Below are 15,890 nucleotides of genomic sequence, written 5' to 3'. Positions count from 1 at the left end.
GGAGGGGAGTTCTTTCTATAGGCAAATTATACCTATTTGAATTTACCTGCCTAGTTCATTTTTGCTTGTCAAAATTTAATAAATCTGATTATGTTTATGATTTAAATATTGGTCAAAGTCTTAAATGTTTTAAAAATCATTGTCTCTCTGAGTAAAATGTAAAATATTCTAAAAATATTTTTTCCTGGTATTTATTGATGTAATTAGGTAATATTCAAAGATAATTTCCATGAAAACATTTTTTAAATAGTTTGGGTTTAATAAAGTGACTAAGTTTTTGAGACATCATTATCTCTATAATCGACTAATTTTTAACTTTTAGCTGTTGCTTTTATCCTGGCATCTGTAAAAGCTCCTGAATTTGCTACTCAATTATTAAAAAATGAATTAAAACATGATGACCCTACACATAGAGTAAATGCTATTTTAAAGTAAGTTGCTGCAGTATTTCATTCTTAAATTCCATATTTCGTATTAAACTTAAATATAATTTCATGATGTACAAATTTACGAATCTTTGGTTAATTTCAGATTTCAAGTCTTATGGAGAAATAGGTATCAGTGTTGGCCGAGAATGGAAGATGGCGCCCATATAACTTTCAAGGTATAATGTTTGTGACAACTGTAGACATTTATGTGGTTAAGAAATATTGACCCTTCTAATCTGTGGAGTAATTATTTATATTAAAATAATATTTGCAAGTTTTTTGGCTGTTTTAAAATAACCAATGCCCTCCAAATAAATGTATATAATGTCGACAATGAAATAAAAAATATGCATATTAGGAATTGTTAATCAATACTATATATTTTCGAATTTAGGTCAAGAATTTTTGGAAAAATTTTGAGTGCTAAAGCAGTGGGGGTAGCTTAAAATTGGATCCATTAACTTTGTAAACTTCCATGTCAGGCATTCGTGCTATTATTAGTACTCTCCGCACATGTGATAGCCTGTAAGTTTTAACTTGTCATATAACATTTTCTTCTACCACTCCTTTTTTCTCATAAAATCGCAAATGATCAGAAAAAGTTTAATGTGTTAGCTGCAGTTATATGTATTTTGAATTAGAATTTCTTCAAACTGATTCAATATATTACGTCAAAAAATTTTCCTATTATTTTTACTTTGAATTTCTATCAGACTATAAAAAATATTTACAATTACAAATAATTTAGATTTATGATATCATCTATTTAATCGAAATATTAGATACTTTTTGTAAAAATACTCATTTGTTAAATATTTTTTTTTCGTAACAGGTGCCTCCACCTAATATTGAATTCACTCTACCTTCTCCAAAAATCGCCTCAGATCATGTACCTGTTGCAGATACCCCCTGGATGCCCCAAGTTAAAGCTAAGGTTCAAGAAGTCACAATTAACCAAGAGCAAGCGGTAAAAAGCTATTTATTCTATTTTCTCCCTTCAAAATATGTTTAAAACAGTTGTCACCAATCTTTTAATCCTAACAGACAAGAAAGTAAAAAAATATTTAAATTCGTACACAGCTACCTCATTTTGTGAAAGGAGGGGGAAAGTTGAGCAGTTAATTAGGGAGGAGCTTTAAACTGTCTTCCTCCAAAAACAAAATCAACATGTTTCAGTAGTTTTTAAAAATTATACCAATTAAAAAATTATTTTAGGTAGTGAGTTTTCATGGGAGAAAAACAAAAAAAAAAAAAACATGAGAGTGATTAAGTAAAGTTTACTTAATAATTATCTTAAAAGTAATATAGCTGGAGATCTTAATAATGCAAACCTTGAAGCATGAGCTTTGCATTATATAGGATTTTGAGTTATACAGTTATATAATTGAGCTATATATTTTCATATATTAATAAACTTATTTACTAAATATGGCAATATGTATATGAAACAGATCAGTAATGCTTCAAAATAATCTTTATGCACAAATGGTTTAAATCACATGCATTTAAGCATTCATTATTTGCAGAAAAAAAATTAACATTCCAGAGCAATTGAAGTAAACCTCTAACAATTTTATCAATTGGTTCACTTCAGAGATTGTAAAATTAATTCAGTTTATAGAATTTCATAATGCAGAACTTCTACTATGATACTCAATCAGTGTGAATTTACAACTTCACATAAAGGAAAATATTAGATATGTGACTGAAAAAAAAAAGCCTTGTTCATGAATTAACAAATCTTTTGCGTACATAAAAAAAATATTTTCTCTGATCAATGGTTAGGCAACAGTTATTTTAGGTAATTGATAAAAGGAAATATTAAATTTAATATATAAAATTTTATGTTTGGTTTTTCAGTTACAAAGATCATTTGTGACTGCCACCAAAACAAGACGAAAGCAACAAATGGAGAGTGTGCAACGTGCCTTGCAAAATGAAGAGGAGAAAAAACGAACCGAGCGACAGAACTACCATATAACAACAGCGGCTGCTACCTTACAAGCAGCATATGAACCTGCTTTGTTTCATTCTATTGAAGATCATGAAGAGGGTAATGATTTATTTAAATTTCAATTATACTGAAACTGGATGCCTAAATTTTTTAAGTTGTTAGTTTATACGATATGCTAGTTGTCAAAGTTGAGCTCATTTTCTTTCTTCTATCAATTAGCTAAAAAAATTATTTACAAATTTTTCTGAGCTATGGATTTCTAACATTCTAACAATTTCAAATTTTATCACCCATCTTTGGATTATAATAAATATTAAGTACTAATGTCACAGGCCCCTGTTAATAAATGTGATATTTAATGAATTTATTTAAAAAAAATTTGATTTCTTTTTTTAAATTTTATTTAAGAGAATTTTATCATTATACTTTTATATGTAGCATGTATATTTTGTATGTTCTTTTATTATTTTTATGTTCAGTGATTCTGCTAGACCTCAGCAACTGCAAGTCCTTAGGACCCAGAACTTCCATATTTCTTAGTCCTTTTTTACTAAAAGTGGGTCCCTTTGTAAAATATATAAAATATTTATTTTTAAGTTGTACATGAAAAGTGAATATTTAGGAAAAATATATGATTAGACTATGATACAGTAATAATAATTCAGCAAAGAATTAAAACCAAAATTTCTATATCAATTCAACTCAAAATCATATTCATTTTTGCCTTTTGATATTAATACCAAAAAAAAGATTTCTTTTAAATTTTTGTTGTATTTTTTCTCTTTTTTTTACATAAATCTCCTAGCACTTCTTTTTTTGGCCATGGAGAATTATTCATTGTAAATTTCTTCCCACCCCCTACAATGGCTTATTTTATGCTTTGTAACACGTAAACAGAATCACTGTATGTTATATATACCCAGTTTAGAAGTAAATGATTAAGACTTGTTTGAGGTATTTTAAATTATTAATTTTATGCAAAAATCATTTTAGATCAAGATTTGTCCATTGAAAGAAATATTACTCACCACATACAAGCAGCTCAAGCTCTCTTTCCCTCATGTCTTTGTTCTGCTGCTATTCCGATTATAGAGTCTTTAGAAGATGCTCAAGTTAATAGCGAAGCAATTTCAGGTATTTTTTTAAAGCTTTATAACTTACTGAGTGTTTTAAAAGTGTCACCACATTGAAAAATTATTATCATGAGTTTATTTATAATTTTGTTATTTTATAGCGTGCAATAGTTTCGAACAAAGTATTTACTATCACGAAACAGATCTACAGTGCAAAAGAAAAATAATAAAAACACCCGGGATAGCTTTTAATTATTGGATTTTCCCATACTGGAACTCAATGGTTTGAGGGTTCTAAGAATTCAAATTCTAACTGCACAACTTTTTTAAAAATTGATAATTCAGAATCTGTTCAACTGATTTCATTAAAATTTTTCATTTGCCATTGAAAATTACATTCTTTAAAATTATTAAAAAAAATTTTACTCATTCAAATATTGATTAATATAAAATAATTAGTAAAAGTTATTTTTTGCATGATTTTTTTTTCCTTCAATAACCACGTTTTTATTATTGTGTTCAAAAAATTTTTTTAATTTGTTCAATATATTGCAATCTATGCAAAAAATAAAATTAATAAAATTCAAAACTTGAGACTACTCTCTTGACCAAACTACTGGGACCATATTTCCCAGATTGCGGTTACCCCACATATTTTGAGGGTCAAAATTCCAAAGAGAGTCTGCTTTGATGTCTGATTTTGTAAATTGAAGTATTGCATGCACTAATTTAAATTAATTAACATGTTTAAAGTTAGCCCCCTGAGCTATTAAGATATAATTTTTTTCTCACACTGTACATATAAAATAAATGAGTTATTTTTATTAAAAGAAGTTTTAAATGTAAGTTTGATTTTAATAAGGATTAAACATTTTCATTCAAAACTTAAACTACAAGAAGATTTTGAAGATTACAAGTATATGCTTATGATTTATATTGCCAGGGAACAATTAATAGGATCAAACATATTATATATTTTCTTCTACCAATTCAGTTAAGAGTTTATTTTAACAAAACTGTAAGCATTGATGATTGTGTTGAGAAAATGTTTATTATAATTTGTTCTAAAGTTTAATGTAATAATCTGCTTTTTTTGTTAATTACAACTTTTATGGGACAATTTGATTGAAATTTTATCTAAACAACGTTTATAGAAGACACTAAACTCCCTTTTATAAAATTCAATGTGAAATGACATTCATTGTTTCCCTTTCATAACTGTATTTTCTATAAGTTCAAAAACATTTGTCTTATTCTATTATAACTTATTTTTACATTTCACATTAATTATTTAAATTTTTCTTAAACATTTTTTGTAGGTTTTAAAGATTTGAGCATGAATTCATTTAAATCTTCTTAAACAGTAATGTTATTAATTTATAAAATGCTAATTAAACATCAACGCATTAGAAAATACAATTAAAATTTATCATTGTTTAATAAATATCCTAACAAAATGAGTTTTCTTGATATTATACTTTTTTTCTTTCCTAGTTCATGAAGCTGCCCTCAAAGTTACATATCTTTGTTTGATAGAAGACACTGCATTGTTTTTGAGACATATTTTAGAGAAGTTGACTAGAGAAAGACAAAATGAAATGTTTCAGATTTTAAGAAAACTTCTTCGCTTCATACCTCAGTTACCCCCGCAATCTGCTTGTGCCCTTTATAATTATTTGGTATGATAATTTTGATACATTTGTTTGCAAACATTCAGTTTATCAGCCTTTAAGGGTCTTTAAACTTGCTACCTTACTGAACTCTTAGAGAGATGGGGATATGGGGAAAATTGAGACATGGGATTAATCAGTGTGGTATGTCTACCACTATGAAATTCCAATTCACTAGTATATTAGACATATTAACTCGATTCTATGACGGGGTACCTTTTAATAGATGAAGGTTGACATTGTTGATAACTACTCTCCCCACATTGGTGACCTTCGGACGTTATGTGAACATGCCTACCTTGACAGAAACTCCCACTTTGATATGAACACGCCTGTCTTGACAGTCACTTCGATTTGAACATGCCTACTTCTATGGATGGACCCCATTGAACAGTTGACTTGTGACTGCAACTTTATCCACCTCCTCCTGCTGTTGCTACTCAGTCTCGATCACACACAACATATTCACTCGACTGCTATCGGCGACCACGTTCGTGAACTTAATACAGCTCTCACGATCAGCACTCAAAAGTACGGTGATCTTAATACAGCTCTCCCAGCTTCTCAAACAAACTGCAATGAATCAACTAGTGGTATCCATTCATCTAATTCTATCACATCTATAATTCTGATGGGGTAGTACTGTAGTGTGTCTACCACTACAAAATTACAATTCCAATTCACTAGTATATAAGACATGTTAACTCAATTCTATGATTGGGTACCTTTTCATAGATGAAGGTTGACATTGTAGATAACAACTATCCCCCACAATCAGCTTTTGACTACTAACTGCTCTAATTTGAATCACTTCTCGTGAGCTGTGCTCTGCCAGCAGTAGTGTATTAACACATTACAATGTAGTGCACAATCCAGTGACTATTTTTATTACTTTGTCCACAGAAAAAAAACGATCCAAACGTTTTTATTTTCAATATATATTCACCATTTTCAATATATATTCACTTCAATATATATTTTCAATATATATTCTATTTCAATATATATTCCAATCTATATTCAATGTTTATTCACCAAGAGAAGAGTTTTAAAATGCATTAATTTGATAGTTAAAATGTATGTATTTGGATTCTGAGAACAGAACAAATAACAACACAAATACTCTTTATTTAAACAAAATATTTATTTCAAGAAATTAGAAAACTAATAAAGCATTTCCTCCGCTTCTAAACTCCAATTTGAATTTAAATTCTCTTCTTCTGTAGAAATGCTAATTATTCTTCCCCAATTATTTTTCCTTTTATACGTAACTGTTGCATTATTGATTTCAATATATTTGATTAGTGGACGGTGAAATATCTTGATGCGTTACATGCATTTTCCCTTCATTGCTACCACTTAAGTTTGAGATTTCATCTAAGTCTCTGTTGTATCCAATAACAAATTCTTGACTTTTAAATTATATGACATTTTCGTCACATAATTATTATTAAGTACTATTATATTATGAATATACATTGGAATTGGACCAAAGTAAAAAAATCTTTTTGTTGCCATGTCACAGATTTTTATGAAATGTTGTTGTGAAAAAGTACATGATGAATAAAAACTAAAGTAGTTTTTTTTCCCCACATTTTTTGGACCATTAGGGAGAGGGATGCACTTAGAAATTTTTAACAAATTAACATGATTAGCAGAAGGTAGCTCATGTCTTCTTAATATCTGTAACTTTTTATGTTTCAAGCCAGTTTTCTAAATTTTGGTGTCATTACAAAGAAAAAAAGGAACAACGTTATTAAAATGTTGGAAATTGTATTGAAACAATTTTTGGGGGAAATTATTTTGAAAATCTCAAAACATTTTAACAAGAAAATTACAGTTTTTACCACCTCTTGTTTTTTGCATAATGTTAAATATCGTACTTTTCAGCATAGAGAAATATATTTTTTTTTGTCATTAAAAAAGTAAAAAGTGATTTTTAGCCAAAATACTTCAATATTTTTTACACAAAAGCAGCTTCTGGATGTTTTTTTGCTAAAATATTACTAAACTTGCTAAAATATTTCAAAAATTGCTAAAATATAATATGACGTTTAATATTATGAGGAAAAAAATTTAAATTAAAAACCTTTTTTTTTTGTACTATAAAAAATTTTAAATATTTTAGCTAAAAATTACATTTTGGTTTTTTAATGACAATAATCAACTCCATAATTTATTTTCATGTTTAAAAACAGGCTTATATATGACTGATTCAATATTTTCAGTTATAAATAAATATTTAATTTATTTTGTGTTTAACTTTCCTGTTTTTTTTCTCCAGATTGGTTATGTTATGTTTTATGTTCGAGCTCCTGTTGAAGGAGGGCAAGATCATATTGGTAATGCACTTTCTGTTCTTTGGCAAGTAAGTATTGCTTTTAGAAAACTTCTCGGGGCCAGCCCAACCTTCTTTGGCACCATTAAGGGAAAAAAAATTTCAGCCTCATATATATGCACGCACTATATATATCTTGCGAATTACATTATATTTTATGAATTGATTCTGAAAATTTTTGTTTGCGTAATTTTATCTGATTGATTGTCATGAATAATTATTGTATTTCCCAACTGTATAAAAAAAATTTTTTCGCATGAAGCAGTAACAAATTCAAAATAAAATACATATCAAATGTAATACGATTTGTTGAAGGAAAAAATTAATTCTAAGCATTAAGAAATATTCCTAAACAATACATTATGAATTTAAAAAAATTTTAATTTTCCTTATTAGCCAATAAAAATATAATATTTTATGTGAAAAATATTTTTTTTCTTTTGTGTTTGTACATTCCAGATTATAAAAAACATTGAAATGAATATTTTTTAAAAATATTTTAAACAAATCAAATTTTGAATTTTCCACCCTAATTCTCTAGCATTGCTAGGCGATTGCTTGGATTCTCCTAATGGAAGGTTGGGCTCTGATACTTATCATTCAAGACCCTTTATTCAATGTGATTTTAACATTGTTTCTCTTCTTTGCTAAATGTAATTTTTCTGTTTAAGGTTGCCCCGAGTGTTAATGGATTATTTCTAAAAGATTTAAAACAAGTTTTGAGAAAAGAGCAGTGTGATGTAAGTCAGTTAAAAATTAATTTATCCTGTTCTTAAAATATTTTTATTTGACAATGAAATTTTGTTAATTAGTTTTTAATCTCTAACAGTTTTCATATAATACTTAAAGTTATTATTTTTCTTCAGGCAACACTTTTAATTACTGCAAATGTGCCTAGTGCAAAGAAAATAATTATACATGGCCCAGATGCAAGTGGTATACCATCACAGTATCCTATTCATGAGGTTTGCTACAGTTCTTTATATTTCTATAATGTATTGAGTTGTATGAGTAATAGGCAGTACATATTTCCTAGCTTTTAAATGTCATTTAATACTTAAAAATTATATTGATTCCTCTAATGCTTTGATTAATAAGTATATTGATTAAACATTTTTCTTAACTGAACATGTCTGATAAAAATATTCTTCAAATAGATTCTAATTGCAAAATAAGTATTAATTAATGAGACATCAATACTTTTAGTAAAAGTTGAAGGCCTTCTTTACTGTAATGTGTTTGCTTAAAACTGTCTGTTAAGTTTCACTTTTTGGCCAAATCATTAAAATTAAGTTTTCCTTTTTTATTGCATTTGGCTCAAAATCATGTTTTCTATGTTTAAATGGACAAATGATCATTTTTATTGAAAATTATCACGCTTTAAGAAGTATGATTATTATTATTTTTTTTTTTTCACTAGCATTAAAAGTTATTCACAACAATTATTTGTAATCTCTACATATAATACTTTGTGAGTTCAAGAAGGAATTATTTCAATACTTTTGTTTTAGTCAAATTAAATATTAATTTAAACAGAGGTAATGTTTAATACTCAGACTTTAATACTGTTTTCATCAACAACAACAAAAAAATTCTATTTGCATTTTATGTTCATGGTATATAAATACAGTGGCCTTGATTAATTTAATTAATGACCTTGCTGTTTTACAGCAAGCAATGTTTCCTATGATAAGATTGTTGCCAACTCTAATAATTATTGTTAACTCTAATGGTTATTGTCTAATTTTAGTTATCCCCAAATTGTAAGCACCTAACTTCAAAGTGTTTGACTTTTGAAACCGAGAAAATAGTGCATGTTTTTAAATAATGAATCATTATATTAAATGGTCAAAAATAATTAATCTGCATGCTAAAAACTTAAATTTTATTGAAAACTATTTTCACATTATGGTTATGAGTTTTAACTGGTTGTTATAATATCAGATTGCAAATATTTTAATGTATGTTTAGAGAAGGTATTAAAAGCTTTTTATAAATGTTACTGTTAGCATTTTCTATTGATTATATTCACAGTTGTATTGGATTTAAAAATCATGAAGAGAGCTTTAAAATTGTGTTTTGGTTCAAATTAGTTCTTAGCCTGTTTCTAACTTGCTATTTTCAAGAAAAATTGCTCTTGATAAATAAAATTTAAGGAAAAATATATCTAGTCTAAGAAAAAAAAAGGTATTTTATGTTGAAAATTCATGAGGAATTTTAAATTATGGATTGTAATGAATTTATTAGATTTGAAGTGTTTATGCTGAATTTATAAAAGTATGCTATGATCTATAAATTGACTATGTAATTAAATGGACTGAGTCATTTAATGTTTGTTACAAAAGTTAAATCAACTTTATCATAAAAGTCAATTTTGTATTTTTAACCTATTTTCTTGATTTAAATTTACTTTTGCAGGATACACAGTTTTCACTTATTTTGCAAGATAGCTTAGATTTCTTTAGTATTGAAGAAAACCAGCAAAATTCTTATTTTTTGGTTGACACCAAAACAAGTGAGAAGAATTCTTTCTATATTCAAATAAAATTAAAAAAATTGCAAATTTTTTTACTGTAATAATTTGAATTAGTTATGAATTATATAAATAAACTCTGTTTCCTGGACTACTATGTATGTTAACATTGTAATATTGCCATTGATAATTATACCACATCTTCAGACCACGAACTGTTACAACCTACTATATATATATATATATAGTTTACGTGTCATATAGATCAAGCTTGACGTTATTTTTGCTACTAAATTTAAAATCTGCATATGTTGATGCATTGAAAAACTTATTAGTTTTTGCTCAATATAGAAATTTTGTTTATAAATTATTTACTTGCAAATGAGCCAATTTAATTTTTCTGAAATACTAGTGATTTTTTCTCTTTTATTTATTTATTTATTATCTTTTTGTCTCATCTTTTTATTTTTGTCTTAAATATAGTTTCTGGCACTGACTTCTAAACCATAAGTATATAATGTTATTTATGATTGGTGCAATGTGATTACCTATTTTGATAAATTTTTAATTTGATAAATAAATTTGTGAGCATAATAATCTGTTTAACATATAATGTTTAACAACATAATTTTTTTTTTTAATATGAAGTATTGAAATTAATGAATTATAAAAAAACAATGTTAGAAAAAACTGTTCTGAGATATGTAGATGAATTGTTGAATAAGATGCAATATATTTAAAAATTTAATCTCCTCAAAAAAGTATAAGATTTTATTATTCGTAAAAAATTGCATCACCGATATCTAAATATTTATTTGAAATAATTTTTATTCGTGTTCTATAATAATTTTAAAAAAGTTAATACACATTACAGATTCATGTTATCTACATTAATATCATAGAGAAAAAAAATATTATTGCAGGTTGTACATATAATTAATTTTTCAAGCAATAAACGAATAATAAAATATATAATTATAATAATATGTATTAATAAAAGATTTGTCAAGAGATTTACTTGTTATGATATAAATCAAATGAAGTAATATTTTTAAAAAATATTTTATTTTGCAGATATGATGCACTGTCCTGAAAGTTATGTTCGAGATTTTTACTTTTTCAAGCGTTCCCAATACCCTCAGTTATCATTAGTTCATATAAACCCTGATTCAGCTTTTGAATTAATGCAAAGTCAATCATTTAAACTACGCTTTCTAGAATTAGGAAAAGTAAGTAGAGTTTCACATGTAACATAGTATTTTAATTCCTGCATAAGTAATTCTCTTGAATGTAAAAAATTTTTTAAAAAAATTCTTTTTGAACTTCAAATTTTGTTTTTAATGATTTTATATACTTTTAAATCGTTTTGAAATAATTGAAGCATTTCTGCATTGTTTTAAAATTACAGAAAAGTTGGTTTTCATGAAACAAATCTATGCTTGCATTATAAGTTTCATATAAAATGTACTCACACTTATTTTTACTATATTTACTAGGAGAATCAAAGTTTATTACTAAATATGTTTTATCTTCAGCTGTTTATATAATAACAAAAAATTTCACTTGCAATGTATTTAAATTGTATCAAGAAATTTACTATTTCATACTGTAACTGGTTAATGTCAACAGCATTATTGTTCACCTTTTAAATATTTCATATGTTTACGTTATTCTGAAATAATTTAAAACTGGAAAGACATTTTAAAAAGATGTTCTGTTGATTATTACCTTTCAGTATTATATAATTTAAGATGTAAGTAATGGGTAAAATGTTTATTAGCTAAAGTAAATAAAATACTGAAAAGCATGAAAATGTAATTTGATTTGGCAATATTTTAAAAAAAGTACATCACACCTTTGACATTTAGATTTATTAAATTATTGTTTCTATATTAAACTTGTCTTTAGTTTCTATTTCTTTTTTGTTTTCAATTAAATAATTACTAGTATATTATTTTAAATATTTGTTATTCAAAAAGAGCTATGTGTCAAAAAATTTTATTGCTGAAGAGTTTAGTGAAAATCAATTTGTGTAACAAATGTACCTAACTTCTATTTTTTTTAATCTCAGAATTATATATTACTTGCAACAGTGTTTTTTGTTACACACAATTTATGAAATGACAGCATTCTTTGAATGATATTTTCTGAGAATTATTATTAATTTACTTGATTTTATAGAAAGCCTGAAAGTGTGAAATATGAGATTTATTATTATCCTTTTTAATTTTATAGAATTCCTGGCAGTTTTAGGCGAAGTATTAAGTATGAGAATTATTAATTTACTTAATTTTATGAAATGTCTGACAAATTAAAGTGTGAAGCATTATAATTATTTTAAATTTACTTAATTTTATAGAATGCCTCACAGTATTAATTAAAGTATGAAATATGAGAATTATTATTAATTTATTTAATTTTATAGAATGTCTGACAGTTTTAGGCAAAGGATGGAATATGAGAATTTTTCTTATTCTACCTGAGCTTTAAATGTAATTGGTGGGCATTCTGTAAATGGCAAAAGCTCTTTAGACCAAGCTTAAGAAAAAGGTCATGATAAGACAATTATTTCAAAAACGCTCAATCCTTACTCCTTAAAAACTCAAAAGTTTTGGTTTGATAAGAATAACATTAATATTTTAGAGAAAAAGAGCTTGTAGTTTGCCGGTTTGTAATTAGACTTTGCAATGTGTGTGATGTTTAACCCCTTACCTGCCGAGTAAAATTTACATGATTCACTCCCTAGTGCCACAGTTTTTCGCTCAAGTGCGCTTTGTTACTCTGTTTGGGGGGGGGGTACTTTGTTTACTCTGGTACTTTGTTTTGGGGGGGGGAAAGATGCTCGCTTTGCAATTTAAAAACAGATTACTTTCGCAAAAGAAGAAAGGGGAAAAAAGAAAATACAAAACTTAAATTAAAGAATAAAAATACAATATAAAAGATGTTAAAACTTAGCTGTTGTATGATAAATCCTGAAACATGGTTGGACACATAAGCCAACATCACATTCATTGCACTGATAGCGGGATTCTCGATGAATATACACTGGAAACGAAAGCGAAAGAAGAATAAACCCGACCTTACTCAAATAGAAACACACAAGCAATAAATATTATGATATGACTTTTCCAACACAGCCCTTTCCCATTCCCCCTTTCCCCCTCCTCCGAAATTGGTAATACATTCAATGCAAACACTTTCATTGGCGAACACTTACAAGGTCATTTTACTGCATTCACAAGCCGGGAGTGTAGTTCTATTTATAGCAGCGCAATGCAAAGCATAGTACTTAGAGAAAGCGTATATATAAGCCTGCGGCAGTTAACGCATCGTCTGGCTGAGACATATATATACGACCGCGGCAGTTAAGGACTTAATCATTTTATACTTTGCCAGTTTGCCTTTTGACATTCTGTAGAATGCCTTGATAATTACTGAAATGCTAAATCGTTTCATATGTTGCTGTTTGTCATATTGCATTCTATAGAAGTTTTAACAATTTATGAAATGTTTATTCATCATTTTGCATTTTGTAGAATGCCTTGGCAGTTTATAATGTGCTTTACTGTTTCATATTTTACCAGTTTATCATTTGGCATTCCATTGAATGCCTTGGCGATGCATAAAGTCCTTACTCTTTTCTTTGTTTTCCAGTTTATCATCTTGCATTTACAGAATGTCTTTCCAATATGTGACATGTTGAATTGTTTCATTCCTTACCGACCAATTTTAAATATCCTTTAGGATGATAAATTTTTAATTTTGCCAGTGAAATATCTATTTCTATTAAACTTTGTTACACCAATTTGATCATAAAATTTGTGTTTCTGTTTACGTTTTGTTCTCATTTCCAATATTAACATTCCAACAGGTCCTGATGAGCTTGGCAATTTCAAAATCTAACACTCAAGTTGCTCAAAGAGTTTTCTTTTTGCATGAGGAGCTTATGAAGCTTCCATCCTTTCCTCGTAAAGCTTTGGAATGCGATTTCAATCTGTATGCAGGCATTCTTGGAAAGGTGAAACATGTTAAATGTTCTAACATATTTTACTCTGAAGTTATTTATTAAAACAATAAGTTTACTATGTTTATTCTTACGTATTTAAATATAACATTTATTATAAATGTGTGATTATATATATATATATATATATTTTAGGAAATGCTTAACATGGATACTCTTCATAAATTGGTATGGGTAAAAGTAAGTGTTATAATCTTTTATATTTTATATTGTAATTGTTATTAGCCCAGCAGAGCCAACTTTTAGCTAGCACTTTATATCATTTTTTACCTGTGTGTACCAAAAAAAAACTGCTATTTATGAATTTTTTTGAATTAAGTCCCTTAGAAATATTTTTTGCTTATAATTTAATAAGAACGCATAAAATTACTGTAACAAAGATGTGTAAGTTAAAAATTGCCTGATCTTGAATTAAATATTTTCTTAATATAGATATTTTTTTTTAAATAAATGTTATTTTGGTTTCCCTCTTCTTTTTTTTCATCTGTATTTTATTTACTTATTTTCAATTTTATTTCATTTTTATTAAATTTAATTTTTCAGATAGATAAATGTCCTACACCTCTGAGTAACAGTAGCTATTTTTTTTTAATTTGATTTTTTCATTGTTTTAGCAGATTGGTGTTTTTTTTAACTCCATTTGATTGCTTTTCACTAAGCACATGATATAATATGTATTTAGATAAGTACAATAGCCATTTTTATCTCTTGTTAATTTATTCATTTATTTTTTTACATTACATTAGCCAAATCACGATTTTTGTAATAAAGATGAAATGTAATTTTGTAATAAAGAGATGAGTTATGATAGTTTTATGAGAATTTTAAAGAGGAGAAATAAATTGTTAGTTTCAGATGTACATAATACTCTTTTTTTTATATAACATTTAATTCATTCCAAAAACATAATTTCCAGAAAAGGTAATGTTGGCGTATAATTGTTTCTTTTGAAACATTGGATTTTTTTAAAGATAACTTTTGTTTCCAGTTATAAGTTTTTAACATAAATACTAAATTACTATAAATACTTTGTGAAATTTAGGGCTATCAAGATAAGGATTGATAAAGTAGGGTAATTCGAAGTAGTAAACATTTTTCCATAGTAAAAAGGAATCTGCTATCCTTATAAGAGAATGACAAGGACCTTGTAAATTTGGTCGCTGACTTCAGACTATTGCTTGAATGAAAAGGAAGTGACATGTACTGGTGTAATGAAAGTGATTTTTGAACTGTTAATTTTCAAGTTATAAAAAATTTAAAAGAAGCAAAAAAATATATTTTATAAATATTTTTTTAAAGAATGAGAAATATTAAAAATTGCCATTTGAAGAGTTTGAATCCCTTAAACACCTCCCTTACCTACGTCCCTGTTAAATACATTTCTTTACCAGGTTTATAGACTAACTCAAAATTGCAACATTTCAACTGTAAATAGACAATGGTTAACATTGTTGTTAAATAATTGTCTATTATTAACCATTGTTTATTGACAATACAATGGTTTTTTCAATATCGCAATAAAAGATTTATAATCTGTGAATATTTTAAATTTAGCATTCAAAACAAAGTTAGTAAATTTTCTTTTCAACCATAAAGTACTGCTAGGAGCTCTTCGTCAATGTGTGCACACTTTATAATCTGTTTTCTGTATTAAATTTATTATGTCATTAAAGATATTTTAAAACATATCTACTTCAAATAAAGTTTTATCATACAAATACAACATAGACAGTTAATTGGAATGCTTTAACCATCAGAAACTGTAATGTCATACATATTGTTTTCCAACACTTAATAATGCTTGAAAAAAATGCTTTTTTATTACTTATTTTGAAATTCCTAGTATCTATTGTCATTTGCACATATTATTTTTACTTCAACGATTATTTTTACTTTTTTTGACGTTGGAAAGCTACCTGTTGAAAGTTCA

General features: G+C 26.8%; 1 protein-coding gene across 1 annotated transcript in view; it reads left to right on the top strand.

Moving 5' to 3' along the window:
* Positions 1 to 15,890, top strand: part of unc80 (unc80, NALCN channel complex subunit) — a 97,540-nt gene that overhangs the window by 46,809 nt on the left and 34,841 nt on the right. Inside the window, exons 31-43 of the mRNA XM_043046998.3 lie at positions 323 to 431; positions 532 to 604; positions 1,261 to 1,395; positions 2,289 to 2,481; positions 3,376 to 3,516; positions 4,950 to 5,134; positions 7,410 to 7,493; positions 8,135 to 8,203; positions 8,330 to 8,428; positions 9,882 to 9,978; positions 11,011 to 11,165; positions 13,808 to 13,954; positions 14,096 to 14,140. Coding sequence (XP_042902932.2) covers positions 323 to 431; positions 532 to 604; positions 1,261 to 1,395; positions 2,289 to 2,481; positions 3,376 to 3,516; positions 4,950 to 5,134; positions 7,410 to 7,493; positions 8,135 to 8,203; positions 8,330 to 8,428; positions 9,882 to 9,978; positions 11,011 to 11,165; positions 13,808 to 13,954; positions 14,096 to 14,140 — 1,532 coding nt within the window. The remainder of the gene's footprint in view (positions 1 to 322; positions 432 to 531; positions 605 to 1,260; positions 1,396 to 2,288; positions 2,482 to 3,375; positions 3,517 to 4,949; positions 5,135 to 7,409; positions 7,494 to 8,134; positions 8,204 to 8,329; positions 8,429 to 9,881; positions 9,979 to 11,010; positions 11,166 to 13,807; positions 13,955 to 14,095; positions 14,141 to 15,890) is intronic.

Source organism: Parasteatoda tepidariorum, chromosome 6 (genome assembly GCF_982258835.1).
Source record: "Parasteatoda tepidariorum strain Cologne lab strain chromosome 6, Ptep-v5.0, whole genome shotgun sequence".
NCBI lineage: Eukaryota > Metazoa > Arthropoda > Arachnida > Araneae > Theridiidae > Parasteatoda > Parasteatoda tepidariorum.
Note: the sequence above shows the minus strand (reverse complement) of the source record. Positions and strands in the feature narration are given on the sequence as shown.